Below are 27,805 nucleotides of genomic sequence, written 5' to 3'. Positions count from 1 at the left end.
ATGACATGCATGCATCTCTTCGAATAGGACAAACACAGGCTAACATAATATGTTAAATCAAGGAAAACCCCTGTCCAATGTTAACTTGGAAAACTTACTTGCATCGAGTCGTTGTTAGCCATCTGGTGTCTTGTGTATCACACAGGCTACCACAGCGGTGGGATGACAAATTCTTCTTCAATGTAGCTGATGAATTCTTGATTATCAAATCATTTTAGTGATCTACGACACCATCAAATCAGTTCCTGTCCGCTTGGAGTTATTTGCAGTCAAAGAGCAGGCCAACATTGGCGAATACCCTCAGCACTTTAAAACGACAGTGAACTGTACGGAGAGTTAACGGGCGCCTGTCTCTGCCCAGGTGAGCGAGAGCATCGACAAAATAAACATTGTAGGCCTCTCATTCTCTTCTTTAGTCCATGTTCCAAAAGAGCAAGAAGTTACGTATCACCGTGTCCACCTTTCAACTATGTTGTGTAGTTTGAAGGCTGACGTTGACTGGTTCATCTGACATTCTACCCCATGTAATTGGAGAACATGACAGCTACAGAAATAATACTAAATGGACATAATTCAATTGTTCACTCACTCTCGAAAATCTACATTATTATTAGGCTATTATTTCCATGCATTGCATCGTCAAGCCTATAATCGGTTTATGAACAAGAACCGTTATGTCTACATAACATAGCCTCCCGCTTACGTAGTCTACCGCTCACCTTATCCTTTCCAGTTTAAATCCAGGCGAAATATCTATAAACCACAAAAAAATACCTGACATTTTGTTACTGTGAGAAAAATTAATGCTATCCTACGCCACTCCTCCCTTGCTGAGAGCTCTTTTGTGCGTGCCTGGTCGTCAATCAACAGTCTAAAAACGGTCTGATGCTCGTGGGGGCAACTAACCAGTGAGGGTAGCTGAGCGCAAGTGAGGGGCGCGCGTCGTATTGGTCATGTGATCACTACAATTGCAATAAACTTGTTGGTGATAAATCACAATTTTGCGCCTTTAGTAATTTCATAGAGCGAGCCCTCCTTCACCACTTGGCAAATCTAAAAACGACTTATCGGTGATATCGTCTTATTCATATGGGCCGAGTCTGCTTACCTTACCATTGTTCATTTGTTGTAGTGGAACTAAATGGATTGAGAAAGACTTCATGGTATGGATTTAACATTGTACAGGGTAGGTTTAGGCTAAGCGACTCTTTGTCCGACTGGCCATCACTGAATGAAATTAGCGAAGCCTAGTGGTTAGCTGGCCAAACTGTAGCTCAAACTACATGACATTTCGTCTCTGAAAGGTTGCAACCTGGAATCAGGGGTAGACGTAACATAGTAAACGAAAATCCGTGACTCAAATTACTATGATATGTTACATTATGTGTGGGTGTCCATCATCCATTTCGTATGATATGCTACGAATTGCAATTTGGCCAATATGTTACAAATTTGAAATATGTGTGATATGTTACAAATTCCAATTTGTTGTCACTAAAATTAGCTAGGTGGCAAATGCTAACATTAGCTAGGCTAGGGGTTAAGGTTAGGAGTTAGGTTAAAGGGCAAAGTAGTTGCAAAGTAGTAAGTAGTTGCAAAATTGCTCAAATGCTACAGTTGTCTGTGATGAGATTTGAATACACAACCTTTGGATTGCTAGACATTTGCATTATACACCCATCAATATACCTTCCTTTTATTATTGCCTTTAGTAACCTTCAGTCTTATGTAACCATACCAAATGTAACATATCATACTTTTAGCCTAGTGGTTAGAGCGTTGGGCCAGTAACCAAAAGGTTGCTGGATCGAATCCCAGAGCCGACAATGGCAAAATCTGTTGTTCTGCCCGAGTAAGGCAGTTAACCCACTGTTCCCCGGGCGCTGAAGACGTTGATGTCGATTAAGGCAATCCCCAGCACCTTTCTGATTCAGAGATTGGGTTAAATACGGAAGACACATTTCAGTTGAACGCATTCAGTTGTACAACTGACTAATTTAAGTGTCCCATTTACTATGTTACTTCTAGTATGAGGAAACCTGAACATGGTACATTGTGAGGCAACCGATCACACTTCAGTGGAGCCTACTTCAGTGGAGGAAACCCCTCTGTCTAGACAAGAAGCACAACATGGCATCGGTCTTTCACAGTAGGTTATGCTGTCAGCATTTCAATGTGTTTGTTGCCATTGCCAACCTAGTTACAAAATAGCAAAAAATAGAAAGAGCTAGTTGAAAGTCATTTTATTTCTAAATGGTTATATTAACATACTTAACAATACATGTATCAGACACAAGCCTAAAAAATATCTTAAATAGTAAATGACTATACAGTAGGCCTATCACAGTCTACAAACATTACTCAAATATAAACCACCTTAATAGCAAAAGTTTAATAATCAAATCCTTTTAGCAAAATTGAGCTTGAAAATAATATTAGATTTTCCAAACTCTGATTAGGCCTATAATGTACTTAATAGTATGCCTCTGGTGATCATTTGAACTATAAATGTTTGATGATGGACAGTCATGTCTATACAGATGTAGGATCTTCATTTGAGGAAATAATCCTGCGGCAACAGGAAATGTGAATTATTATGCGGATTATAATTCAATTGACATTTCACATCATAAGGGAAAATCTAATCTGACATTTCAAAGTGGAAATGACAAACCTCCGAAGTCTTTATAAACCTCAAATACACTACATGCTTTAAATGTCCTGCATAGCAGGAAAGTTATCCTGCAACAGGGTGATTCAATTAAGACCCTACACCTGTAGCTACTGTCTGGAATAGATTATTGCATATCATTGCATGTTGTACTAGGAATACAGTACTACAGCTACTTGATTTCTTTCTTTTCTAAAATGCATTGGTGCAGTAAATGCATTGTATCCATAGCATTCATCTTCACATAGTATCATTTGGGATGTATTAATGAACTGTTGTCCAACATCCAACACACTCACCACCCACCTCTAACCACAGGCATAGTTTGATTGGGTCAGGATTGCATCATGGGGTTCACCCTGTCCCGACAGAGCTGTTTACACGACATTAGCGAGCCCATTCAATCCGACCCACGGGTAGTTTGAGTTTGTTTTGGGTGGGGGAAAATCGTTTTTTGAAAAAGTCTAAAACCAAATCAAAACTGTGTAGGAATGATAATGGATGTACATGTATAGGCTCTTCACTCTGTCCAGCTTGATAACAGTAATTGAAACGAAAGCTAGCGACAAATTCAAATATTTTTGGACAGTGGACTATTGTTTTACAAGAAAATAATAAATGTTTAATGCGTCCCTCCGGACGCGGTGAAGACCGAATGCGGCCCACGGGCAAAATGAGTTGGACACCCCTGGTTTAAAGAACTGAATGCATTACATAAATATCCTTTTCACAAATGCTGCATTCAAACTGAAATAAGTTGTCATACACAGCATCACATACATTTATAATATCACCATGTGGATACATACAGATATACTTTTTAAAATATTAGCCTGTCAAAATAGTTTCATAGATGTGCTTGCACAATACTAACATTTTATATCCCACTGTACTGATAATGGATAGAAGACAGATTACATGGGGTTACAGTATTTGTTTACAGTAGTCTAACTCAACCATTAGGTGGCAGTGTTCATCTACCTCTATTTACAAACGGAACTAAAAGAGGACATACAGTATAATAGCCTTTAATAATTAATGCAAATAAAAAATTAATGGACACTATATATACCTGTATAGATGATACAATTAGAACGAATTTGCATAAATAAACAACAATTCTCATTAAGTCTAAACTAAATGATGTGCAACTGATATTACTAATATTGCACAATTCACCATACATTTCTGATTGCACATAACAGTAGAATTATATAAAAATTGCTTTATATTTGACATCTCGACTGAAACCCTACCCAGCCATTGTGCAGCCTTCCCAAATAGGATGTACATACATGACATACTATAGTAGACCTGACACCAAGGTAGTACAAGCAGGAATCAAAACTGCTGGGTATTCAGAACTCCAAAACAGAGACCGGTGGCTCATAGTTTAAATCAATTTGTTGATAAATCAACTGTTTACATGGAGATAGATGAAGGATATTCATTTGACAAATGTAGCATACATTTGAGGCTTTGTTTGAGGCTTCAGGAACCTAGTTTCCCACTCCGTTAAGCCATTATGGCATTGGTCAAACACAGCACTTATTTAGTACAATGTTAAAGTCCTTCCAACACTTCATATCCAGTTTCCCATCTCACAGCATTGCCTCGTCACTACTGCAAGTAACTCCCTCTCCTGGGGCGTATTTAATAAATGGCCATGTATGTTGATGTAATTCTCTGAACAGTTAGTTACATTTGTATCAGTGCTCCGAGTGTTGTGCTCTCACTGTGTGGTATTGTCGCTGTCTCGGACTTCTGTTTCTCTCCTATCATGACATCATTTGTAACCTCGGGAAACCCATTGAATAAAGGCCGACCCAAGAAATGAGGTTATAGCTTTGGAATGCAGGGTGAGACCCCCCACCACCACTACTGTGTGAAAGGCAGAGCAGAACAAGGACATCCTTCTCTCACCCTCCCTCTTTTCCTGTGTGATTGACAGGCCAATTATTTTGAGACATTGCGCTCTCCTTAAAAGGGTGTTCTTCTACAGACAAAGGATTGTGTCAATTCAAAGCAGTCAATTTGGTCCAGACCATAGCTAGCAGCAGTATTTTCTTCACAAACAAAACAGGTTCTCTGAGGATTTGAAGCTGATGATAATTTAACACAACCAAATCTAATCTAGTCCCACTTACCTGTAACATTTAAATTAATCAACAAGTGTACTATCATAACTATCGCTCAGAATAAGGTTCATACTGTACAGTTAATCAAATTTGGATTTTGGTTCAAAGCAATACACGTAGTATTGTGTATTATATGTGTATTATTAAAGTATATTAGTTGCAGTACCAATGGGGGATGTGCCATTCTTAATTCTCCACTGATGAGTAACAATATATACCATTCTCTGAAGATTCGTTTGACAATACAGTGAATGTGGATTTCTATGTAGATATGAAGTTAGAATGTATAGCATGCTCTTTTTGTGAGATGGTGTGGTTTGATCAGTGTACAGTGTACTTCGCTGTTATGTTGGCCCATCTCATGAATTTGTAGTGTGAAGATGCAGTGCCAACTTGTGTCGTGTGAATACAGTATGCAGTGCATAGATATGACAGTGATGAGTGGTGTGTCCTCCTCCTTCCCTGGCTTTCAGTGCTGTGTCTCCAGCTCCACCACGGTCCAGTCTCCCTGGGGGGAGCTGCCCTGGCTGTCTGGGGAGTAGCTGCTGACAGAGGTGACAGTGGCAGAGGGGGGACTGAGCGGGGACAGCAGGTTGGGCCACATGCTGCTCTCCAGGGGGCTCAGGGTGCCCCCGCTGCCCACAGGCAGCAGGAGCAGAGGGGGGCAGCCCCTGTCTCCAGACATCAGCAGGGTTTGGTTGATGAGCTGCTGGACGATGTCCACCTTCTTGCTCCAGTCCAGATCCGTTGGAGGAATGGGACGCGGCCCCTGCTGGCGTGAGTCTGGCCAAGTCTGCTTGGATGTCCACTTATCCTGCTGCATCCTTGTTTCCCTCTCTCTGTTCTGCTCTCTTTCCTCACTCTCGTCCTCGCTGGTTTCCATGGCCTCATAGATGGTGCATAGCCCAGAGGATGGGGAAAGCATGACTGCAGACGGACTCCTCAACTGCTGCTGCTGTTGTTTCTGCTGCTGTCTGAGCTGTTGTTTGAGTTGTTGCTCCAGCTCTAGCTGCCACTGCAGCACCTGGCGGCGGTGTCTGTGCTCCTGCTGCTGCTGCTGGAGTTGGAGCTGGAGGAGCTCCCGACGCTGCCTCTCCAGCCGCATCTGCTGCTCCTGCCTCAGACACTCCTCCTCCAGCCACTGCCTCTTCTGCCTCTCCTGCTCTCTCAGGTGCTTCTGGTGCTGCTCCAGCCTGCACAGCTGACCGTTGGCTACAGCTGCAGACTGGAGGGACCTGGAGGTGGTGTCGGTGGGTCTCCTGTTGCACTGCTGCTCTGCGAGGTAGTGGGCGTTCACTACGAGATGAGGAAGCTGGATGTGGTCCTCTTCCTGTAGGCCCATGGTTGGCTCATCCCCCCGTAGGCCCATGGTTGGCACATCCCGATTCTTCTCCTCAAGTAGGCCCACGGGTGGCTCGCTCTGCTTCTGTTGTGACTGGTGGGACTCCTCGGTCTCCGCTTCGTCACTCTTGGGCCCTCCTGCTAGACAGTCAAGATAACTTGGGATGTGCGTTAGAGACGCATGCACCAAAAAGGAGGGGTAGGACAGCATCCAGGGCCAGAGGATTCAAGGAGAAGAATCAAAAGGAGTGGAGGGAAGACGTAAAGCAAAACGAGGGAAGTGCTGAGGGATTGACGTCTTTACACAAAGGAATAAAGTAAACAAAAACCTCTGTCTCGATCAGTTGAAAAATGACAAATAAATGAAGTTTGACCACAGTATACTATTCTGTTAGGTTTGTTATAATACTTAGATGAGCCAATACATAACAGTCTTTGTATTCTGTTATTTTTGGGTATACATTTGTGATGTGGGAGGACATTCCAAATTCTTACTGATCAGACCGTCACATCGAATCTTTGTGGTCTGGCTTCAAATGTCCCCGAGGGTAATAGCGACTGAGTAGTGGAAAACGAGTGGAGGATGGCATGCATCCTGGACTCATCCTAAATCCTCCCTTATCTTATTGGAACCTGCAATGACTCATTATTAACATGACATCTGTCTAATTGGAGTACTTGCCAACATCTATGACCTAATCTAATACATATTACATAACCCATCTACTATATAGACACAGTATTACAGTCAAATGAGGTCTAGAGTTTGCTCTCAAATCATTTGGAACAAAGGTTATGAAGATGACATTGAGTTGAGGTTTCACTATAATTGTTCAACTGTGGAGACACTTCATGGATTTATCAACAGCTACTACAGTACATGTCGATACATTTAATATGATACGACATTTCAGACAGTTCCTGACATGGGACATTATCTAAAAAGATGTAGCAGCACTGGCCAAACACAGCTTAAATGTAATCGCTTTCCCACATTCGTCTGGTAATTGTATCCTCGGAAACCCAGAACTAAAATCTCACGTAATTGCGTCAGAGTTTAGGTAATTTAGATCAATTTGCAACCCATTCATACAATGTAATAAATTGGTGCGCAACATTGTTGGAAATCATTTTGTCTTAAGTCTTTGCCCTCAAGATGCTGGCCTGAAACTCAGAACAACTATATGTAGTAGAGGTCGACCGATTAATCGGAATGGCTGATTTCAAATTTTCATAACAATCGGATTTTACACCTTTATTTAATCTTTATTTAACTAGACAAGTCAGTTAAGAACACATTCTTATTTTCAATGACGGCCTAGGAACGAACGGTGGGTTAACTGCCTCGTTCAAGGGCAGAAAGACAGATTTTCACCTTGTCAGCTCGGGGGATCCAATCTTGCAACCTTACAGTTAGCTAGTCCAAAGCAATAACGACCTGCCTCTTCTCTCTCGTTGCACTCAACAAGGTGCCTGTTACGCAAATGCAGTAAACCATGGTAAATTGCTAGCTAGCATTAAACGTATCTAATAAAAAAAACAATCATAATCACTAGTTAACTACACATGGTTGATGATATTAGTAGATATTATCTAGCGTGTCCTGTGTTGCATATAGTCTGACTGAGCATACAAGTATCTGATTGAGCGGTGGTAGGCAGAAGCAGGCTCGTAAACATTCATTCAAACAGCACTTTCGTGCGTTTTGCCAGCAGCTCTTCGTTGTGCGTCAAGCATTGCGCGGTTTATGACTTCAAACCTATCAACTCCCGAGATGAGGCTAATGTGACCGAAGTGAAATGGCTAGCTGGTTAGCGCGCTCTAATAGCGTTTCAAACTTCACTTGCTCTGAGCCTGTGGTTGTTTCCCTTGCTCTGCATGGGAAACGCTCCTTCGATGTGGTGGCTGTTGTTGTGTTGCTGGTTCGAGCCCAGGGAGGAGCGAGGAGAGGGAAGGAAGCTCTACTGTTACACTGGCAATACTAAAGTGCCTATAAGAATATCCAATAGTCAAAGGTTAATGAAATACAAATGGTAGAGGGAAATAGTCCTATAATAACTACAACCTAAAACTCCTTAACTGGGAATATTGAAGACTCATTAAAAGGAACCACCAGCTTTCATATGTTCTCATGTGCTGAGCAAGGAACTGAAACGCTTTCTTACATAGCACATATTGCACTTTTACGTTCTTCTCCAACACTTTGTTTTTGCATTATTTAAACCAAATTGAACATGTTTCATTATCTACTTGAGGCTAAATAGATTTTGATGTATTAAGTTAAAATATGTGTTAATTCAGTATTGTTGTAATTGTCATTATTACAAATACATTTTTAAAAATATTTTTTAAATATAAAATCGACCGATTACTCAGTATCTGCGTTTTTGGTCCTCCAATAATCAGTATTGGCGTTGAAAAATCATAAATCGGTCGACCTCTAATATGTAGCCCTAATATGGGATAAAGATCACATGACTAGGAGCAATTAATCTCCTTTGGCTCTATGGTCTGGCATTTAACTACCATTAATCCAAAAATGAATTGACACATTTAAAAATGTCCCAGCGAAATATCCCCACATAAAGGCTAGATTTTGATAACATGAGAATTAACATGAAAGACCTGACAAGCCGGGGATCAGGCAAAGAAAATGGGGAACAAGGGATTAACCATTTTACTTAAGAACTAAATCATAAACTACTCTGATAAAGTTTTTGACCAACCATATAGCTTCTTCGTATGTGTGGTGTCACCACATACACCTGACTGTTTTGAAAAGCATTCTATCCCACATTTTAAAAAAAATCAACTCAGCCAACACAAGGATGCCCCTGGGACCTGCTCAGCTAATTACCAAAAACATGCACCTCAACATTGACCATGCCTTACTCAAGGGCAGCCATGGTCCCAACAGACACATACAGTACTATACATGCAACAGAGCGTTCCCAAAGCAACATCATGAGACGCCTGATTGTTCATGATAGGCCTACCGGGCAAAACACCAAATCTGGCATTTATTTTATTTTAGGAAGACCATAATGGTGAAGAAGGTAGGAGAGAAGGAACAAGGGATGCTATGATTTCAGGACCGACAAACATAGGGATCCAAGGGTTTTCCTTGTCTGGGTTGAGCAGGAGCAGGCAGATCTCATCCACTTCTTCTTAAACAACACTTTCAGGTGGGTGTGGGGTAATGCCAGTGTGTGTGTGTGTGTGTGTGTGTGTGTGTTGGGTGGAGCATTCGGGAGGATACAGGCAGGTTTGAGCTTCACGTCGCAGAGGAAGAGGATGTGAAACCTTCAGGACATACAGTAAAGGGACCCAGGAGGAGGAGTCTTCCCCGGTGTCTGTTTGGGGACTACCACCTACCAAGGACATTTACAAATGTGGTGTTGGTCTGCGTTGAATCCATGGAGGTCAGAGAGAAACATATACATGCTGGAAAACAGGGTATGGGACACCAGGTGGATTGCCTCCTAACCAAAATTCCATTGAGCATCAACACCATTCCACAGATAAAACTTCACTTCCTGGTGGGAAGTGATTCCCATGGTGAGGACAGTGATGTCATTGAAATACATAAAACTGACCTAGACAACAATTGAGACATGCTACGCTAATGGGAAATAACAAGAAACAGGAACAACATGCCTTGCAATGATGTTTAATGGAATTTTGAAAAACCTACTTAGCGTGAACCATTCATTTATGAACATCCCTAGTGTATAATGGTTTAATCAGATACAAGTTCAATGTTAGTACATGCAAGTTGGAATATGCAATATCACTAAAAGCGTTTTCAGTGAGCGTCATTCTAAATGCAGAGGAATGCACGTTTTTTCCCCAGAAATAGTTGTTAGTTGGTTCTGAAGCACAAATGATCAACTAAGAGGCATGAACACTTAAAACAGATGCCTCAAAAAACACCGTACATGACAACTTTACTTGCCATGGTAATCTATGCAGGGAGAGGCAAACTTCCTGTAGCGCAAATTAAAACTAGACAAACTTCAAATTGAACACTCCCATACCGACCTCAACAAAACTATAAGGGGAGGAAAGCCATGTTAAATATCTAGTCTTTATTCAATACTAAAATGGTGTTGAAAACAAGACAAACTTGTAGAAAAAGAGAGTAGGTTATCTCTACGGTGCAGGATCAAATAGAGCGTGTACATAGGGGAGGGAGGACCGGGTTCCAACAAGTACAAAAACAAAAGAACTGACATTTGTTTGGTAAAAACAGTAGGATAAATACACATGTAGGTCGAGTCCATTCTCCTTTTACTCCTTTTCTTTTAAGAGCTTTGTCCCAACGGACCAGTCAGTCAATATCCCCCTCAGGGGTTACGGAGTACGCAGTGTTACTTAAAAAGAACATTCTAATAGAAAATGGTAGCTAGTGTACATATAAAGTAGTGCCATACATTCATAACCATAATAGTAGTATGAAAGAGGGAGGCTTCACTGATCTACAGTCTTTTTCGTTCCCCTTGCTTTTTTTGTTTCCTACCATCATTTGCTTGTTTTTCTAAACCATCTAACCCACCTCGAGAGAAAAACTAAGAACAACAAGGGGGGAGGGGTGCGAGGGAGAAGGTGCATTCCAGGGGTAGGGACTTATACGTTACCTGCCAGAAAGCTATCAGTCTTATCGCATATAGCAGAGTAGTAGGGTGGCTGGCCCTCGCTGGCCTCCCCGGCATGCTGGGGCCCCAGGGGGAGGGTGTCCTCCAGGGTGTTGGCCTCCAGGTCGTCAGCATCCATCTTCCCCCCCAGCATGTAGTGGTGCTGGTCCCCAGGCTGGCCCAGGGGCAGCAGGTCTACAGGGCCTCCCAGCAGTTCCTCTGACTGGGCGGCCGCTGCAGGCAGGGTCAGCTCCTTGATGAGGGAGGGGTCCTTGGCCTCCTCGGGCAACTGGTCCTCGTTCTCCAGGGAGAAGATGCCGGGGCTCTTACCGCAGCTCTCGGCAGTAGAGTGGGCGTTGGAGTTGGACATGGTGCAGTCAAAGCCGTAAGACGCCACTGAGTTGGCAGACTGGGGCGTGCCGCCACCCCCGTCCTCCTCCTCTCCTCCGGCCGGCGCCTCCACCACCTCCTCATCCTCTTCCAGGGCAGGCAGGATACGGGCGGACGGTGGACTGTCGAACTCAGTGCTGTCATCCATGGTGACGGGAACATCTGGGTCATTGATCTGCATCTCACCCTCCGTGTCGCTGGCCTCGTCTCCCGAGGTGGAGGGGGAGGAGGGGGCAGAGGCGGGGGCAGTAGGAGGGCCTGCTCCCAGGACCTCGTCAGCAGGGAGCGTCTCAGCCTCCTCCTCCTCGTCACCTCGTTCCAGATGGATGCCCAAGTCCTGCTCCAGGTCAGGCTGCACATTGGATGGCACGGGAGTCTGCTGCTTGTCAGAGCGTGACTCCACCCCGGAGCTGCTGTCATAGTCACGGAGCTCCTCGGGAGTGCTGGTTTCACTGCTGCTGTGGACAGCCAGGGCCGTGCCACTCAGGGTGCTGGACTGAGACATGCCCACAGCAGGGGGGCCAGAGGCCTCCACTGGGGAAGAGCTCTCCATCTCCTCAGGGGCAGTCTGGGGCTCTGAGGGCTGCTCTGAATGGAGCATCAGAGAGGGGGCGCTGAGATCCAACCAGGCCTGGGCAGAGGACTGGGTGGGCGTCTCAGGGCCGTCAGCCCCGTGGTCAGACAGAGAGCTGGAGGCGGTGTGGGGGGAGGAGAGGTGGGGCTGGGCCCAGGGGTCAGTGAAGGGGTTTGTCTGACCCCAGGCTGAGGAAGGTGGGACGGTCGAACGGTTGAGGTTATCCAAACGGTCCTCCTCTGTGTAGTCATCCTCATCTGCATTCCCACAGCTCTCCAGTCCACTCTCCGTCACCCCTTCGCTGGGCATCTCCACATCATCATCCTCCTCATCCTCTTGCTGACACACGTTCTGGTGGTCCACTGCCCGCTCTGAGCTCACATCCATATCATCAACTCGCTCCTCATCGTTGGACAGGGTCTCCACATTGGTGGAACCCGTGAAGGCCCCTTCTCCCTCGGAGCCCTTGAGGCTGGAGTCTACCAGGGCGTCGGAGCTCTGGGTACCCTGCAGCAGGCCCGTATGCTGGGTGCTGCTAATCTCTGATAACCCCTGCAGGCGGCTGCTCACATCCTCTGAGTCCATCCCTGACAAACGGTCATCCCCATGCCAACCGGTGGAACCACTGAAGCCTGCAGGCTTGGCCTCCTCTGAGGGCTGAGAGCTACCCATGTCAAACAGTGATGTCGGCTTGCACACTTTCCTATCCTCATATTCCTCTTCATTTTCCTCTTCATCGTTGGACAGGGTCTCCACATTGGGGGAGCCTATGAAGGCCCCTTCTCCCTCGGAGGCCTTGAGGCCGGAGTCTACCAGGACTGTCCTCTCCTCTTCCTCCTCATCATCTCCGTTGATCTCCTCACCCTGCAGCAGGCCCCTATGATGGGTGCTGCTAATCTCTGATGACCCCTGAAGGCAGCTGCTCACATCCTCAGAGTCCATCCTTGACAAAAGGTCATCCCCATGCCAACCGGTGGAACCACTGAAGCCTGCAGGCTTGGCCTCCTCTGAGGGCTGAGAGCTACCCATGTCAAACAGTGATGTCGGCTTGCACACTTCCCTATCCTCATATTCCTCTTCATTTTCCTCCTCATCATTGGACAGGGTCTCCACATTGGGGGAGCCCATGAAGGCCACTTCTCCCTCGGAGCCCTTGAGGCTGGAGTCTACCAGGGCGTCGGAGCTCTGGGTACCCTGCAGCAGGCCCGTATGCTGGGTGCTGCTAATCTCTGATGACCCCTGCAGGCGGCTGCTCACATCCTCAGAGTCCATCCCTGACAAGACGTCATCCCCATGCCAACCGGTGGAACCACTGAAGCCTGCAGGCTTGGCCTCCTCTGAGGGCTGAGAGCTACACATGTCAAACAGTGATGTCGGCTTGCACACTTTCCTATCCTCCTCATTATCATCGTTGAGCAGTGTCTCCACATCGGGGGAGCCTTCTCCCTTGAGGCTGGAGTCTACCAGGGCGTCGGAGCTCTGGGTACCTTGCAGCAGGCCCATATGCTGGGTGCTGCTCATCTCTGACGCCCCCTGCAGGCGGCTGCTCATACTGCTCACATCCTCAGAATCCATCCCTGACAAGACATCATCCCGATGCCAACCGGTGGCACCACCGAAGCCTGCAGGATTGGTCTCCGCTGAGGGCTGAGAGCTACTCATGTCCAACAGTAATGTCGGCTTGCACACTGTCCTCTCCTCTTCCTCCTCATCATCATCATCTTCGTTGATCTCCTCATCTGCCTTCTCCACTGCCTCTTCCTGGTCCTGAGAGGGAGAGACCAGGACCCCTGAGGTGAACTCATCCATGGGCTGAGACATTATGCTGAATGCAGGAGGGGCTGAAGAGGAGGGCATGAGAAGGTCCTCCTGCTGCTCATCTGGCTGGACCTTCACCTCCTCCTGGACCAGGCTCTGTGGAGACATGGCAGACTGGTTCTGGGCCCAGGAGTCTGACTGGAATATCACCTCCTCCTGGACCGGGCTCTGTGGAGCCATGGCAGACTGGTTCTGGGCCCAGCAGTCTGCCTGGAATATCACCTCCTCCTGGACCGGGCTCTGTGGAGCCATGGCAGACTGGTTCTGGGAACTGGGTTCTGGCTGGACGTGCATGTCCAGCAGAGCAGAGGCATTCTGGGGCTCCCTGACCGGGGACATGGGCCTGGTGGGGGAGCATGGAGGAGACAAGACCGTGGTACCCAGGGGAGACACTGTGTCTGCTGGCTCTTCCAGGGGGACCAGGTCCAGCTGAGCTGACAGCTGAGAGATAAAGGCCTCTGGGGCCTCCTCTGGCTGGCTGGCCTGAGGGGACACAATCTCCTTCTCCTCTGGGACCACAGCCACCACTGCTTCTTCCGAGGTTGCCATGGAGACCACAGCAGCCAAGGCAGCTGCAGATATGGCGGCAGCAACAGCGGCGTCCTGGGTCTCACCCTCTTTAGTCGCCGGCTCTGCCGCCATCGTGGGCTTGGGGCCACGCTTCACTGCCATGGGAGTGTTGCTGCCCACAGTCTTCTTAGGAGTGGAAGCCTTCCCTGCTGGCTTGGTACTAGGGGTCTTGGGCCCAGCACTGACATCCTTTGAAGGCGTGGGCTTGCTTGGCATCTTCTTGGTGTCTGCGGCCTTGCTGCTGGCAGCCGGCTTCTTGGGGGTGGAGTCTGGCTTGGATGCGGAGGCTGATTTGGGAGTCTCAGGTTTGGTGGTCTTGGCTGGTGAGGTGCGAGTGAGAGGAGCCGCTGCAGGCTTCTTGGTGGCTGATTTGGTAACATCTGGAGGAAGAGTATAACAAGTAGATGTTTGTGAAGAGGAAAAGGACAAGGGTTGGATGGAAACTTAATTATGATGAACAAATGATCTAATATAGATATATTTTGAAAAATGTAACTGTGTAATGCTAGTAATAAAAAGTTAAAACCTTTGTAATTAAAAAAAAATTTAACCAAAACTGAGGTCCCCGCTTACCTTTCTTGATGGGAGTTGCGGTTTTTGAGGGCTGTGATGTTGGGATCCGTCCAGCAGAGGGTGTTGTGGAGCCGGCTTTGGCAGAGGCTGGTCTGGGAGTGGTGTAGGTGGTTTTAGCCGTGGGGGTGCCAGGCTTGACTGTGGATGTGGAGCTCTTGGCTGTGCTGGCTGCAGCAGTGGCAGGGCGAGATCCTGGAGCAGCAGTGGCAGGCCTGAGGGAGAACAGGAGCGGTGGGGTCAGAATCACTGAGCACGGCTTTCAAACCAGGGGGGTCATCTACCAGACACCATGAATCAGTATTTCTGTAGAGGTGATAAAATATGGAAATGGAGACAAACACCAATGTTTAAACAGACTCTTTTGCATCGTCAAGCGAACGTTGGTCCCTCGAGTTCCACATGCTGGTAACCCCTGGGCCATAAATCACAGAGCAAGAGGCCCTGTCGATTGTATTCACAAGTCATTCTGTTAGTCACTTCTACAGCCCTGCCAGACACTAGACTTCCTCAGGAACACAGCACAGAGAGGTCATAAACCAAGTGACGACGGAGAAAACACAACAAGAACATGAGGACGAAGAGGAGAATGCCTGGAGTGGCTGGCCCCGACAGGGCACTAATACAGTAACTCAGCCAGTCAACCCAGTCATCACAACACCCTGAGGCATCTGAAGCAGTGCAGTCTGGGAGATGAGTCACACCACACACAGAGTGGAGCCCCCCCCCCCCCCCCGCTACATCCAGCCCACCTCTCCTGACACGAGGGTAATGTGCACTCTGGTCAAGTAGCTTCCACGTCAGGCCAGTGCAAAGTAGCCGACATGCAGTGACACAGTCGTGAGATCTCGTTAGCCTACGCTGCACTGCACCACCGCCTCTAAATAAAGAACAGAGTTAGCATCGGTGGCGGGGAGAGGCAAGATCGCTGGGGTCATGTTCATCTTTAATTCAGACGGAGCACAGAAATAACTTGCTCAAATCCCTGTTGGAACTATTGGATAGAGTTAAAAGCATATTTCATTGTACAAGAGCAAACGCCGCCAGTTTTTACACGGTAAGGAAACCCAGAGTGCCACGCACACCCTGTCAAGTATATGCCTAATTGAACACACAGCCTGTCTGGTAACATCTAGCCTCGACATGATGTCCACTGGACACTAGCAATGGATTACAACCATGCACAGCTTCCTTCCCTGTACAGTATGAGTTGTCATAGGTAGAGAATGAAGAGCGGTGAAGAGGGAGGGAAGTAGCTGATGATCCTGTTGTACCAAAACAAGAGACTGCCTGTTATTACTCTGACGATGAGAGGGATTACAAGCTCAAGTTAATGATATTGTTTGGTGTGGTGACGTCTAGACTAAGGCTTCTTATGAAGCATTAACAGCCTAGGTCATGGTACAAAAAGGCCATTGTTTCTATCCAGAGTTGCATCACAAAAACTGTCCCTTTCCTCTAATAGAATGCATGATATAACCTAGTCCAGGAGAAGAGCTTTTTAATTGGCTGGCCCTTCAGCTGATTAACTCAGAGCGAGCAGAACGTGAAATTCACTGTGGTTTCCTCAGGTATCAGTCTGACAGGTATCAATCTGACAGGTATCAATCTGACAGGTATCAATCTGACAGGTATCAATCTGACAGGTCTAGACGTGAGGACACACTAAAAAGAAAAGTAACGTGGTAAAATTCTAAGTTTAGGAGATTTGTAAAAGTGTGTGCTGACAGAAAAAAATGGAATTAAAGATTAGAAAATAATTACAGGACAAACTGAATAGAAGGTAGAGAGAATGCAGGAGAGATGATGACAGAGTATTTATCTTAATCTGTGTGACGAAAGGAATATGGCTAATCCAAAATGACAAGATGACTCCGTTTAGGGAGGGAAGCAAGGCAGATTAGCAGGCCATCGTCAAAGGCAGTAGGAGAGAGAGAGAGAGAGAAAACACTCATCCGATTACACGTCATTAACCTTCCTAACTGCCGCTTCTCAAATAGGTCCGGTCGCTGTTGTAGGAGCCAGTACGGCCGTTATAGAATGGGGCATGGCCAAACAATAATAAAAAGACAGACAGGATGTGTTAAAAAATGAATACATGCTTCTCGGCAGTTAGGCACAATGAAAAGGCTCCACTGAGGCATTACAGTGCAATGATACTTGAATTGTTATAAGCTTTTTTATTTTTTTCCCGTATTCTCTAATTAAGTTCACTGTCACCCAAATGACTGAGGCAAGCGTTGATCATGTTAGACTCCTGATCAGAGTCTAATAGCTTGCACACAATGAAGGAAAATTGCTGTGCATTGTTTCTCAAACTTGCCAAAGGCCTTGCCATTGGGAACAGCATCACAAATTGGGGTTAAAGAAAATGTAGGGGATAAAGCCTAGAAATTCACTGAAGCTTAAAAAATGAGCGCAGAGACAATTAAAGTCCACCAAAGTCGCCTGGGGTTTTTAAAATATAACATTTTAGTTTCATTACGGATTCTGGAACGATGTGGAGCGTTGTGGTGATTAACATAAAAATCAGGTTGTGTGCCTTCGCGTGGAAAATCAAAGTGGGGCTACGATTAAGTCAACGAGATGCATAAGCAAGGCTAGTCCCTCCCCTGCAGCAGAGCTAACAGCAGAGAGCCAGCTACCATGGGAACAGACCTCCTCCCAGGGAGACAGCTGGCATATTAGAGATGATGCCATTTTAGTTCAGCAGAAAGGCTGGGAGGGACACTTTACCCTGGTTAAAAGGAGGAGACTCTACCTCCAGGACATCCACACAGGGCTTCAGAGATATGGGAACCCCACATAAATCTCACTCTAACCCAGGAACAAAAAGGTATCAGTCCTTTGCTTGCAATTTCCCAGAGAAATTCACCAGGTAGTTAGTTTCCTTGGAGCTAGAAAGACCCTTATACTGCCGCAGCAGCACTCAAGAGGGGCTTTGAGCGAAAGGAGAAGACATTACACAGGGTGCCGCCTTAACCTGATGAACCAGCTATAACTGGCTTCTTGGTTGGTTCTGCTTGAGGGAAATAACGTTTAAAAATAACAAGATATCAAAAGGACAGTCAACCTACTGAAGATGGAGGTGAGGTGTCGAGTAACAGTCAAATGATTTCCATCTCCTACCAGTAGAGGGACAAAGAGAAAACCAGAGAGAGAACAAAGAGCAGGTAGAGCCTGGTGGGTGGGTGACGATGCAGGTCCCTGTATGACTGTGGTGAAGCAGAGGCCTACAGAACCCCTGCCTTCCCAGAGAGTCCTCTGCAACATCCATCACGTCTGCCATACTTCTAGAGCACGAGCTCACACACACTTTAGGTGATTAGGTCTGCTGTTACACCTCCCATAAAACCCTGGCGTCAGAGTGGTCTGCCTGTCACACCCACAGCCCAGCAAGAGAGGAGATTTACAGCCTGCACAACTGGCCTGCTTCATATTGTACACGACTGGCACAGCTATTTGACACTGTACACGACTGGCAGCCTACTGCTCTATTACTGTTTAGTACAGCAGGAAAAGGGAGAGAGAACCACCACCCCTGTCCTCTTCTCCTAGCCTTTCATGGCTTCCTCCAAATTCATAGAACACCGATGCTCCTTACTCAATACAGGCCCAACAATGCACTGTTTATGGGGTCCTGTATAATGTGCATTGGGTCCATCTCCCTCTCCCTCATCCTTTGCTGTTCTATTTAGATCCCAAACCACCTCACTGCGTTCACTCATCTCCATATGCCCTCCTAGCAGTGACGAGGCTCAGCAGGGACATGACTTATTCATCTGTGTAGCATCCATCCTCCTCAACCCTTTATGTGGTTCACTCTACTGAAGCCATGACGTGCAACATGTTCAGCTACATACTCTACTGAAGCCATGACGTGCAACATGTTCAGCTACATACTCTACTGAAGCCATGACGTGCAACATGTTCAGCTACATACTCTACTGAAGCCATGACGTGCAACATGTTCAGCTACATACTCTACTGAAGCCATGACGTGCAACATGTTCAGCTACATACTCTACTGAAGCCATGACGTGCAACATGCTCAGCTACATACTCTACTGAAGCCATGACGTGCAACATGCTCAGCTACATACTCTACTGAAGCCATGACGTGCAACATGCTCAGCTACATACTCTACTGAAGCCATGACGTGCAACATGTTCAGCTACATACTCTACTGAAGCCATGACGTGCAACATGCTCAGCTACATACTCTACTGAAGCCATGACGTGCAACATGCTCAGCTACATACTCTACTGAAGCCATGACGTGCAACATGTTCAGCTACATACTCTACTGAAGCCATGACGTGCAACATGTTCAACTACATACTCTACTGAAGCCATGACGTGCAACATGCTCAGCTACATACTCTACTGAAGCCATGACGTGCAACATGTTCAGCTACATACTCTACTGAAGCCATGACGTGCAACATGTTCAACTACATACTCTACTGAAGCCATGACGTGCAACATGCTCAGCTACATACTACACTCCCACAGTCACACTGGGTAAATACTAGAGGTCGACCGATTAATCGGAATGTCCAATTAATTAGGGCCATAACAATCGGAAATTGGTATTTTTGGACACCGATTTCCGATTTTTTTATACCTTTATTTAACTAGGCAAGTCAGTTAAGAACACATTATTTTCAATGACGGCCTAGGAACGGTGGGTTTGCCTTGTTCAGGGGGAGAACGTCAGATTTTCACCTTGTCAGCTCAGGAGATCCATTCTTGCAACCGTAAAGTTAACTAGTCCAACGCTCTAACCATTGCACTCCATGAGGAGCCTGCCTGTTACACAGTAGAAGCCAAGGTAAATTGCTAGCTAGCATTAAACTTATCTTATAAAAAACAATAACTACTAATCCAGTTTAGCAGGCAATATTAACCAGGTGAAATTGTGTCATTTCTCTTGCATTCATTGCACACAGAGTAAAGGTATATGCAACAATTTGGGCCGCCTGGCTCATTGCAAACTAATTTGCCAGAATTTTACGTAATTATGACGTAACATTGAAGGTTGTGCAATGTAACAGGAATATTTAGACTTAGGGATACCACCCGTTAGATAAAATACGGAACGGTTCCGTATTTCACTGAAAGAATAAACGTCTTGTTTTCGAGATGATAGTTTCCGGATTCGACCATAATGACCAAAGGCTTGCATTTCTGTGTGTTATGTTATAATTAAGTCTATGATTTGATAGAGCAGTCTGACTGAGCGATGGTAGGCAGCAGCAGGCCCGTTATCCTTCATTCAAACAGCACTTTCGTGCGTTTTGCCAGCAGCTCTTTGCAAGCACAGCGCTGTTTATGACTTCAAGCCTATCAGCCTAATGGCTGGTGTAACCAATGGTAAATGGCTAGCTAGTTAGCTGGGTACGCGCTAATGCCGTTTCAAAGATCACTCCCTTTTAGATTTGGAGTAGTTATTCCCCTTGCGCTACAAGGGCCGCAGCTTTTGTGGAGCGATGGGTAACGATGCTTCGAGTGTAGCTGTTGTCGATGTGTTCCTGGTTCGAGCCCAGGTAGGGGCGAGGAGAGGGACGGAAGCTATATTGTTGCACTGGCAATACTAAAGTGCCTATAAGAACATCCAATAGTCAAAGGTATATGAAATACAAATGGTATAGAGAGAAATAGTCCTATAAAGACTATATTAACTACAACTTAAAACCTCTTACCTTGGAATATTGAAGTCTCATGTTAAAAGGAACCACCAACTTTCATATATTCTCATGTTCTGAGCAAGGAACTCAAACCTTAGCTTTATTACATGGCACATATTTTACATGGCACATACGTGGCACATATTACTTCTCCAACACTTTGTTTTTGCATTATTTAAACCAAATTGAACGTTTCATTATTTATTTGAGGCTAAATTGATTTTGATGATGTTTTATATTAAGTTAAAATAAGTGTTAATTCAGTATTATTGTAATTGTCATTATTACAAAATAAATAAAAATAAATGTAAAAAAAAATGGTCCGATTAAATCGGTATCGGTGTTGAAAAATCATAACCGGTCGACCTCTAGTAAATACCATCAAATAACATAGGCGCTAGCAACGATCGTTGGCGCCATTTTGTTGTTGGACTACATTCACACATCATACAGCGTGCTGATTAACATGCACAGCCTCCCAGCAATACAGGCCTGCACAGCATATACGACACTAGCATACGCATGCAAGCAAACCTTCACCCAATGAGCAATGACAGGCACTGCATGATGTCATCTCAACTATTCTCAAAACACACATACCTTCCCCCACACCACCCACTGTGTCCAACACCACATAATGACTTATTTTTCAGCATACACTAAATCAGACCCAGAGGTTTCCTGTCACAAGCTGTAGATCTAACATTATACAGGCAATCAGTATCAAACAGCGGACATGCACACAGAGAGTACCAACAGCCCTACAACAGTGTTGGCTTGAGCAAATGTGTGCACACCTCATCACACAGCTAAATTGGTAAAGCAAAAACAAATGGCACACACACACACACACATCGCGGCCAAATAGTGTTCACACCTCTACCACACCCACCAACCAGGAAGTAGTGACAGGTATTAAGTGCTACTGTAAAAGGAGAGGTGGAATACTGAGAAATTGTGTGCTGCTGCAGACTATTCATTTCACACACATATTTTCAGCTGCCACCGACAAAGTCTGAGGTTGAACTTCAGAATCAATCTGAGATGTGTCACCAGCAGACTGGATCTAGTGTTTGGAGGGGTCAGAGGAGTGAGACTAAAACAGAACAAAAAGCATAACAGTTTCAGGACAAACAGATTACAGAGCGGACTTGCTAAATGTCAACGGAACCAAAACAGCCATGATGCGTAGAGCTTTTACAATTATTATATAATTGTGTAACCGACAATTAGGAGCAATATCCAGGAACAAAATAATCATCATAATCGTCATTTTAGGCGAAGGGGGATTCAAGTTCATATTGAAGTACACACGAAGTACACACCGTTCCTTTTGCGCTAAGAACAACCTCAATTCGTCGGGCATGGACTGTGGAAAGCTTTCCGCAGGGATGCTGGCCTATGTTGACACCAATGCTTCCCACAGTCTTGCCCATTCACCCTCTGAATGGGACACATACACAATCCATGTCTCAATCATATCAAGACTTAAGAATCCATCTTTAACCTGTCTCCTCCCGTTCATCTACACAGATTGAAAGGGAGGAGACAGGTGACCTCAACAAGGGACCACAGCTTTCACCTGGACAATGTCATGGAACGGTGTTCCTAATGTTTTGTACCCTATAGCAGTTTGTTATTTTAACATGAATTGGGTAAAGTTGGTAGCTTCATCATTTTACGAGCAAAACAGCATGGTTGGGAGAGACGTTCCAAGCGGTCAAATATTTATAACTCTTAAAATGGACACCATGTTAATGCCTTTGATCATTTCATTTATCCATTCATGGTGAGAATTTGGAATCTTGTACATAGCATTGTTTAAAATTCAGAAAATTCTATGAATTGCTATTGGTCAACATTGCACATGGGGAGCTATTATCGCTGCCATGGAACGCAGGGTCATGTAGATGCATCATAATAATATGCATAAACTTCAATGGCCAAACGTTTCAAATATATGTCTCAGTTAAAAACCATTTGTTTGAGACGGGAGTGTCACCAAAGCAGTGTCATATTCATTAAGTATCTCGTAGGACATTTTCAAAAATGCATTACAAGCTCAAAACATTTTTATAAAAAATAATTCACAATTAAGACAACCATGGCCATTTGCATGACATTTAGCCTACTGGTTATTCTATAATTGTCACAGCCATAATGATGTGATTCAGTCAAATTAGATTTAGGCCATTTGTAGCTGTAGGATTGTAAAAAAAAACGATATATATATATATATATATATTTGCGTTCCAATCTTTTCTGTCTGATAAAATCTCCTAAAGAGGGAACTTTAATAAATTGAGGGACAAAATGAGTATTGTGTGTGAGAGTCAGCGGTCTCAGTGAGCAGGGAGACAGGCGGTGTCTGATATGCCAGAACGTATCCACTCTGCACTCATACGCTCATCTGATACAGACATGCATTAAAAAGAGGGAGCAGGAAGGGAAAAGGCTAAATCTAATTACAGCAGAGATTTATGACCCTGTCACAGTCTGTTACCCCTCCAGTGCAGGCTGGCTGGGTACACAACGCTCACTGCACCCATCAGCCTCCAAGCTATCTCCCTCAGCCATATGTTGCACAACGCAAAGTTTACAGTTTTGTTCCGTAATGCATGGATTAAATTCCCCGCTTACCTCATAGTTTAACTTCACCAGAGATTGTCACACTCGGCAAAAAAAATGCTAAAATCGCTATCTGTTGACTAGTATGTACTCGCTAGATCCTGTTAAGATTGTTGGAAGGGGAGCTATGAAAAGTAAGGAACTATGAAAGTAAGAGACCACAGTTCCCTTGGTACACAAACAACACAGAAGGGGAAAGGGGGGTTGGGCAGGGGGAGTGAGGGCCAATTCAAAGAACAGCCAGACACCTTAGGACATCCCTGATCATCCCCCCTCTTCACAGACAAAAGGCTTGTTGAGCCACCTCGCCACAGCCCATGACTCTCTGGTGTTGCTCCCTGGGGTTACGCGTGTCTCTGCTGGAACGCCACACAGCGTGACTCAGGTACTGTCTGGGCCTAATCTGACCTGATTCTACTCACTGCCAAACAGAGGTCCAAAACAGCCTGGTCTGTCTCCTGGAGTTGGTTATTATTTATTCTGAGGGGTGCAGACTAATCTCTGGATGCGATTTGCAAACCCAAAACAGCGCTGCGATACCTGGCTCAGAGTGACTGCTGGCCTACTTCTGAGGACTTCTTAAAGCCCCTCTCTGTGTAGGGACATTGTGCCTGTTCCTCCAGAGTGTTTTAACCAGTCCCTTTCAGCCTGCAACATTACCAAATGCAGCAACTGGTTTCTCAGTCGCAACTGGAGCGTTACACTGAATTTATTAAAACAATTCATTACTGCTGCTGTAGTTGCACATGTATTGCACAGTGAATTGAAGTCGGCATCAAACAAAAGGCTGCCCAGCTAGGTAGACAGACAATCAACTTTTGCCTGGAGGAAGCTTGAAGTGAGGACCAATTACTGCCTACTATGTTGTTATCTACACACTCACAGTCTCTCCCCAGGGGAGGGGCTACGAGCTCTACACCAATGGTTGGCCTACCTGGTTGTCTTGGAAACAGGGGGCCTATCAGGCTTGGGAGCAGAGGCAGTGCTGGGCTTGGTGGTAGCTGCAGAGACAGGCCGGGGAGCTGGGGAGATGAGATATGGGAAGGTGAGGAAGAGAGGGAAGGACAAAGAGATAGATATACAACATGAGTAAGATTATTTCACTTGAAAGACGCAGCCAATGATTTACGTCATAACATTTATTTCATGAGGAACCAGGCCAATGTATTTCTATATTTACTGCAGTCATTCCAGCGTGTCATACATCTTCAGCTGAATAGATATGGATGTGCTGTATGCCAACATTCACAGTACAACGTCATACTTTGCCTCAGGGAAAATGTACATTTGCTGTGTCCAGAAGACAATTGGCAACTGATGACAAATGCAAGGCTTCACGTAGCTTTCAGTGACTGAAAATTACCGGTCCTAAATGTTAGCCTACCTGTGGGCTTCTTAGCAGCGGTGGTGGTGGCTTTGACACCATTAGTTGGCGCCGCAGGTGTCTTCTTTGCTGCTGTTCCTGTGGTGGCCTTCACCCCGTTGGTGGCAGCAGGAGCCGAGGCAGGGCGGGTGGTGCCCGCTGGCTTCTTCTCACCAACCTTGGCGGTGGTCTTAGTGGTAGGGGCAACGGCTGTGCCTACGGGCCTCTTGGGCGTGGTCTTCTCTGGGGCACCAGTGGTGGTCTTCTTGGCCACTCCGTTGGCATGTGGCTTGGAATCCCCATTGGTCAGTCGGCTCTGGGCGGTGTTGGGTCGAGACCCTGGTCCGGTCGTGGTCTTAATTGTGGTGGTGGTCCCAGGCTTTGTCTTAGCAGCGGGGGCCTTGGTCTTGGCTTTTGGATCTGCTGCAGCCTTGCTGTTCCCCGTCTTGGTGGGGGCCACCTGGGCTGGCTCTGGTTGAGGCTCATCCTGCCCCATCTCTCCCTGCTGGCCAACTCCCTCCGCCTGAGGTGACGGCGCAGCCTGGTTAGGCTCCTCTCCCATCGCAACTGACTCGTTTACCGGATCAGCATCCAGTGCTTCCATTGGCTCCATCGCTGCCGTGGCAACCCCATCCGGTTTCATCTCCCCTCAGTCCTGGCTGTCCGTCTCTACAGAGGAGGACTGGAGAGCTTGAGACTGAAGATGGTAACTGCACTCAGGCGATGGTGGAGTCTGATCTGGCAAAGAGAAGAGAATAGTATCGTCAGGCTGTAACAAGACTGGACATGCATGACACGGAGCCTTCATATCAGCAGACAGGCCACAGAGGGATCAGATAAAGACTTTCCTACAGACAGATATACAGACAAACACTACATACAGCGTACGCCAAAATATTGTTTTGAATGTAGAGAAAACGTGTTTAAGGTCAATGATCCTAACAGATTAGGAGCAGACAGAACAGGATGTACCATTCTGCAGAGAGCTTCATTGCTAAACAACCCTGTAGGGAACTCACACACACACGATACGTGTGACAATATTTCTGGGGGAAGAGAAACTAAAAAAAAAAAAAAGTAGACACATTCTGTTCTAAGTACAAACTCAAGGCAAAACAGAGCTAGCAAATCTTGTTTTTAAACATTAACAAGCCAGAGAATGCACTTGAGTGTATTATATCCTAGGTCTACATACAGAAGCAGAATCAGACCCACTAGTTTGGAAGACAAGCCATCCTCCAACTGAAGCGAGGGGAAATCGCAAAAATCCCTTCCACTCCTAACAAACCGAGTCAGACGGAGCTCTCTACAACATGCTCTAGTTCATCAGACAACACCGCAAAGCTAAGGAACCACACGCCACTCAGATGTGGTGAACCAAACCACTCACAAGGAGATGTAAAGGAAAAGACATGCATGTCAACAATGCCATAAGAACTGACTAGCAGGCAGTCGCACTGGGGAAGTACCATAAACACAGATGCTTTGCCGTCAGAGTGGAGAGGTAAGACCTGAAGTGTGGAGCAGAGGCCTAATAACAGGGAAATGTAAAGAGTCAGTGAAGCAACACCGAGGTAGAGAAAGTGGCTTGGCCTGAGGAGCATGGGAACAGGAGGGGATACAGTCTGCAAAGCTTGGAACGACTCTAGAAGGCCTCTCCACTTCCTCTCAGCCCCTCTCTCCCCCATACCCATATCTGCTGCTCCCCCTCCTTTCTCGAGGAGAGAGTCAGTCTTTATACTGTCAGCTTCCTGGAACCACTCCCCACACAGCCCCCGTTTCTCGCATCTCTTACTCATCCTCTAAAACTAAATACATTACTGTGCTTTCCTTCGTTCCCCTGCCAAACCTCCCATTTTCTCCTTCTCCTCAACTTCCCCCACCCTCGCACTCTCTACCCCTCTGTTCTCTGTTTGCGTTCACACAGATGGCCTGAGCAGCTGAGCAAGGCCAGAGGGGAAGAGAGAGAGAGAGAAGGAGAGAGATAAAAAGCCCTCGGGGAGAAGTCCATACCGCAAGTAGCTCACACACACACAGTGACAGACAACACAGTGGCAGTGAGAGGGGGAGGAGAGAGCCCTGCCAGAGCACACAGGGCAATCAGATTGAGTGACACACCAGTCACATTTGGAGTGAGGTGTCTGTTGGATGCAAGCGAAAGCAACAGCAACCGTGCTTCACACATGTACATGTTAAGCTCAGTCCAACAGAGATGCTCTGTTCAAGAACCAGGTCCTCACACCATGCTGCTCTGCCTATAACAGAGCTCTACACTAACATCAGACGCCTGCCCTGACTCCAACCCTTCAAAAAGAAAAACAACAAAATCCAACTCGATTGACGTCAGGGACTCACATGTCAATAGCCCTGACAACTCAACTAGGAAAAAATAAAGTCAAATCCAATTGGCGCCTTGCTCCCTCTGCCTCCCCATCCTGTGTTCTGAACAGTTCTATTCCTGCAGTTTCTGAACAGCCAGACTGTGCTTTTCCCAGCTCTGCTCTGTTGTGGTGATAAATCTCCAGCCCTCAGCCAGAGGAACACTGCTCTGCTCTTTTTCCTCCAGTTGGGAGGTTACACAGCTCTAGTCTAAGGCCCTCGCCCCGTCTACATCACCCTGTGTAGTAAGGAACATACAACTGCGCCCAATGATACATGTGTTGGCACTGGCAATATTTTGACACTTTGGACAACCCTGCAATGTTGTAGTTGTCTTTGGTGAAATATTTTTGGATGGTCTTTGCAGTCATATGCTTGATTAGAGATGGATAGCGTTAGGATTCCCTGTTCGTAAAACACCTCAAGCTGATTCTCCACAGATGGTAGTGTGTTAGATATACATTGTTCATTGGAGTGGGATATCAGAAGCTGTCGGCTGCTAAACGGCTAGAGGATGTGAGTTGTAGCCTAGATGGAAGATGACAAGGGTCAACCAGCTGCATCACAACCCCAAGGGCGCTCGCCACCCCCCAAGAGGAGAGAAACAACTTCCTGTCCATGTTGTCTGGAGAACTCATTGTTATTTAGGGGAGCAATAAAGAGAGGAAGAGGAGTACAGACATTTGTTGTTACTATCATGTAGAGATGCATGTTTTTATTTATACATTGTTAGCTTAGGTTCAGAAAGATAAATAAGTGAGCGTTTTTTTAAATGTCCTTTGGACAGTGATGGTTTCGATATCTTCCCAAACAGCCGCTCCATCTTATCAAACTGCATCCCACATAACATTCTCTACAAGCCTCACCGATGAGCAACACAGATACAGAGAACAAAAACACACACACACACACACGTCATTAAAATACTACACATACACACCACCAAGGGCAGGGGTTCACGGTCATGTCAAGGAGAAACCAAACAATAGGATGAACGTGCACACACACACACCGTTATCTCATTATTGTTAATCAATC

General features: G+C 45.9%; 3 protein-coding genes across 14 annotated transcripts in view; all 3 read right to left on the bottom strand.

The window, feature by feature from the left end:
• Positions 1-1,167, bottom strand: part of LOC110486506 (serine/threonine-protein kinase N1) — a 45,039-nt gene extending 43,872 nt beyond the window's left edge. Inside the window, exon 1 of the mRNA XM_021558149.3 lies at positions 99-1,167. Coding sequence (XP_021413824.3) covers positions 99-122 — 24 coding nt within the window. The 5' untranslated portion in view covers positions 123-1,167. The remainder of the gene's footprint in view (positions 1-98) is intronic.
• Positions 1,168-2,226: 1,059 nt separating this feature from the next.
• On the bottom strand, positions 2,227-7,904 carry LOC149978927 (uncharacterized). The gene has a single exon (XM_090196712.1). The coding sequence runs from the start codon at positions 6,359-6,361 to the stop codon at positions 5,279-5,281; it is 1,083 nt and encodes a 360-aa protein (XP_090052838.1). The 5' UTR covers positions 6,362-7,904; the 3' UTR covers positions 2,227-5,278.
• A 1,900-nt stretch (positions 7,905-9,804) lies between these two features.
• LOC110486504 (uncharacterized) overlaps positions 9,805-27,805 on the bottom strand; it is a 31,993-nt gene continuing 13,992 nt past the window's right edge. For 8 of the 12 annotated variants that reach the window (XM_090196710.1, XM_021558144.3, XM_036941219.2 and 5 more), the window contains 4 exons: positions 24,410-25,126; positions 23,960-24,047; positions 14,710-14,921; positions 9,805-14,516 (listed from right to left, as the gene is read on the bottom strand). In XM_090196710.1, the coding sequence (XP_090052836.1) occupies positions 10,777-14,516; positions 14,710-14,921; positions 23,960-24,047; positions 24,410-25,031 (4,662 nt within the window). In that variant the 5' untranslated portion in view covers positions 25,032-25,126 and the 3' untranslated portion in view covers positions 9,805-10,776. Of the gene's footprint in view, positions 14,517-14,709; positions 14,922-23,037; positions 23,211-23,959; positions 24,048-24,409; positions 25,127-25,857; positions 26,101-27,805 lie in introns of those variants that run through there. The other 4 variants (XM_021558145.3, XM_021558146.3, XM_090196709.1 and 1 more) reach the window with 3 other exon arrangements.

The sequence above is a fragment of the Oncorhynchus mykiss genome, chromosome 13 (genome assembly GCF_057628025.1).
Source record: "Oncorhynchus mykiss isolate SJ-2025 chromosome 13, ASM5762802v1, whole genome shotgun sequence".
Classification (NCBI taxonomy): domain Eukaryota; kingdom Metazoa; phylum Chordata; class Actinopteri; order Salmoniformes; family Salmonidae; genus Oncorhynchus; species Oncorhynchus mykiss.
This window is presented reverse-complemented; position numbering and strand designations above follow the sequence as displayed.

Excerpts from the sequence above, each read along its gene's own strand:
- LOC149978927 (XM_090196712.1), bottom strand. The coding sequence starts at position 6,361 with ATGCTGTCCTACCCCTCCTTTTTGGTGCATGCGTCTCTAACGCACATC.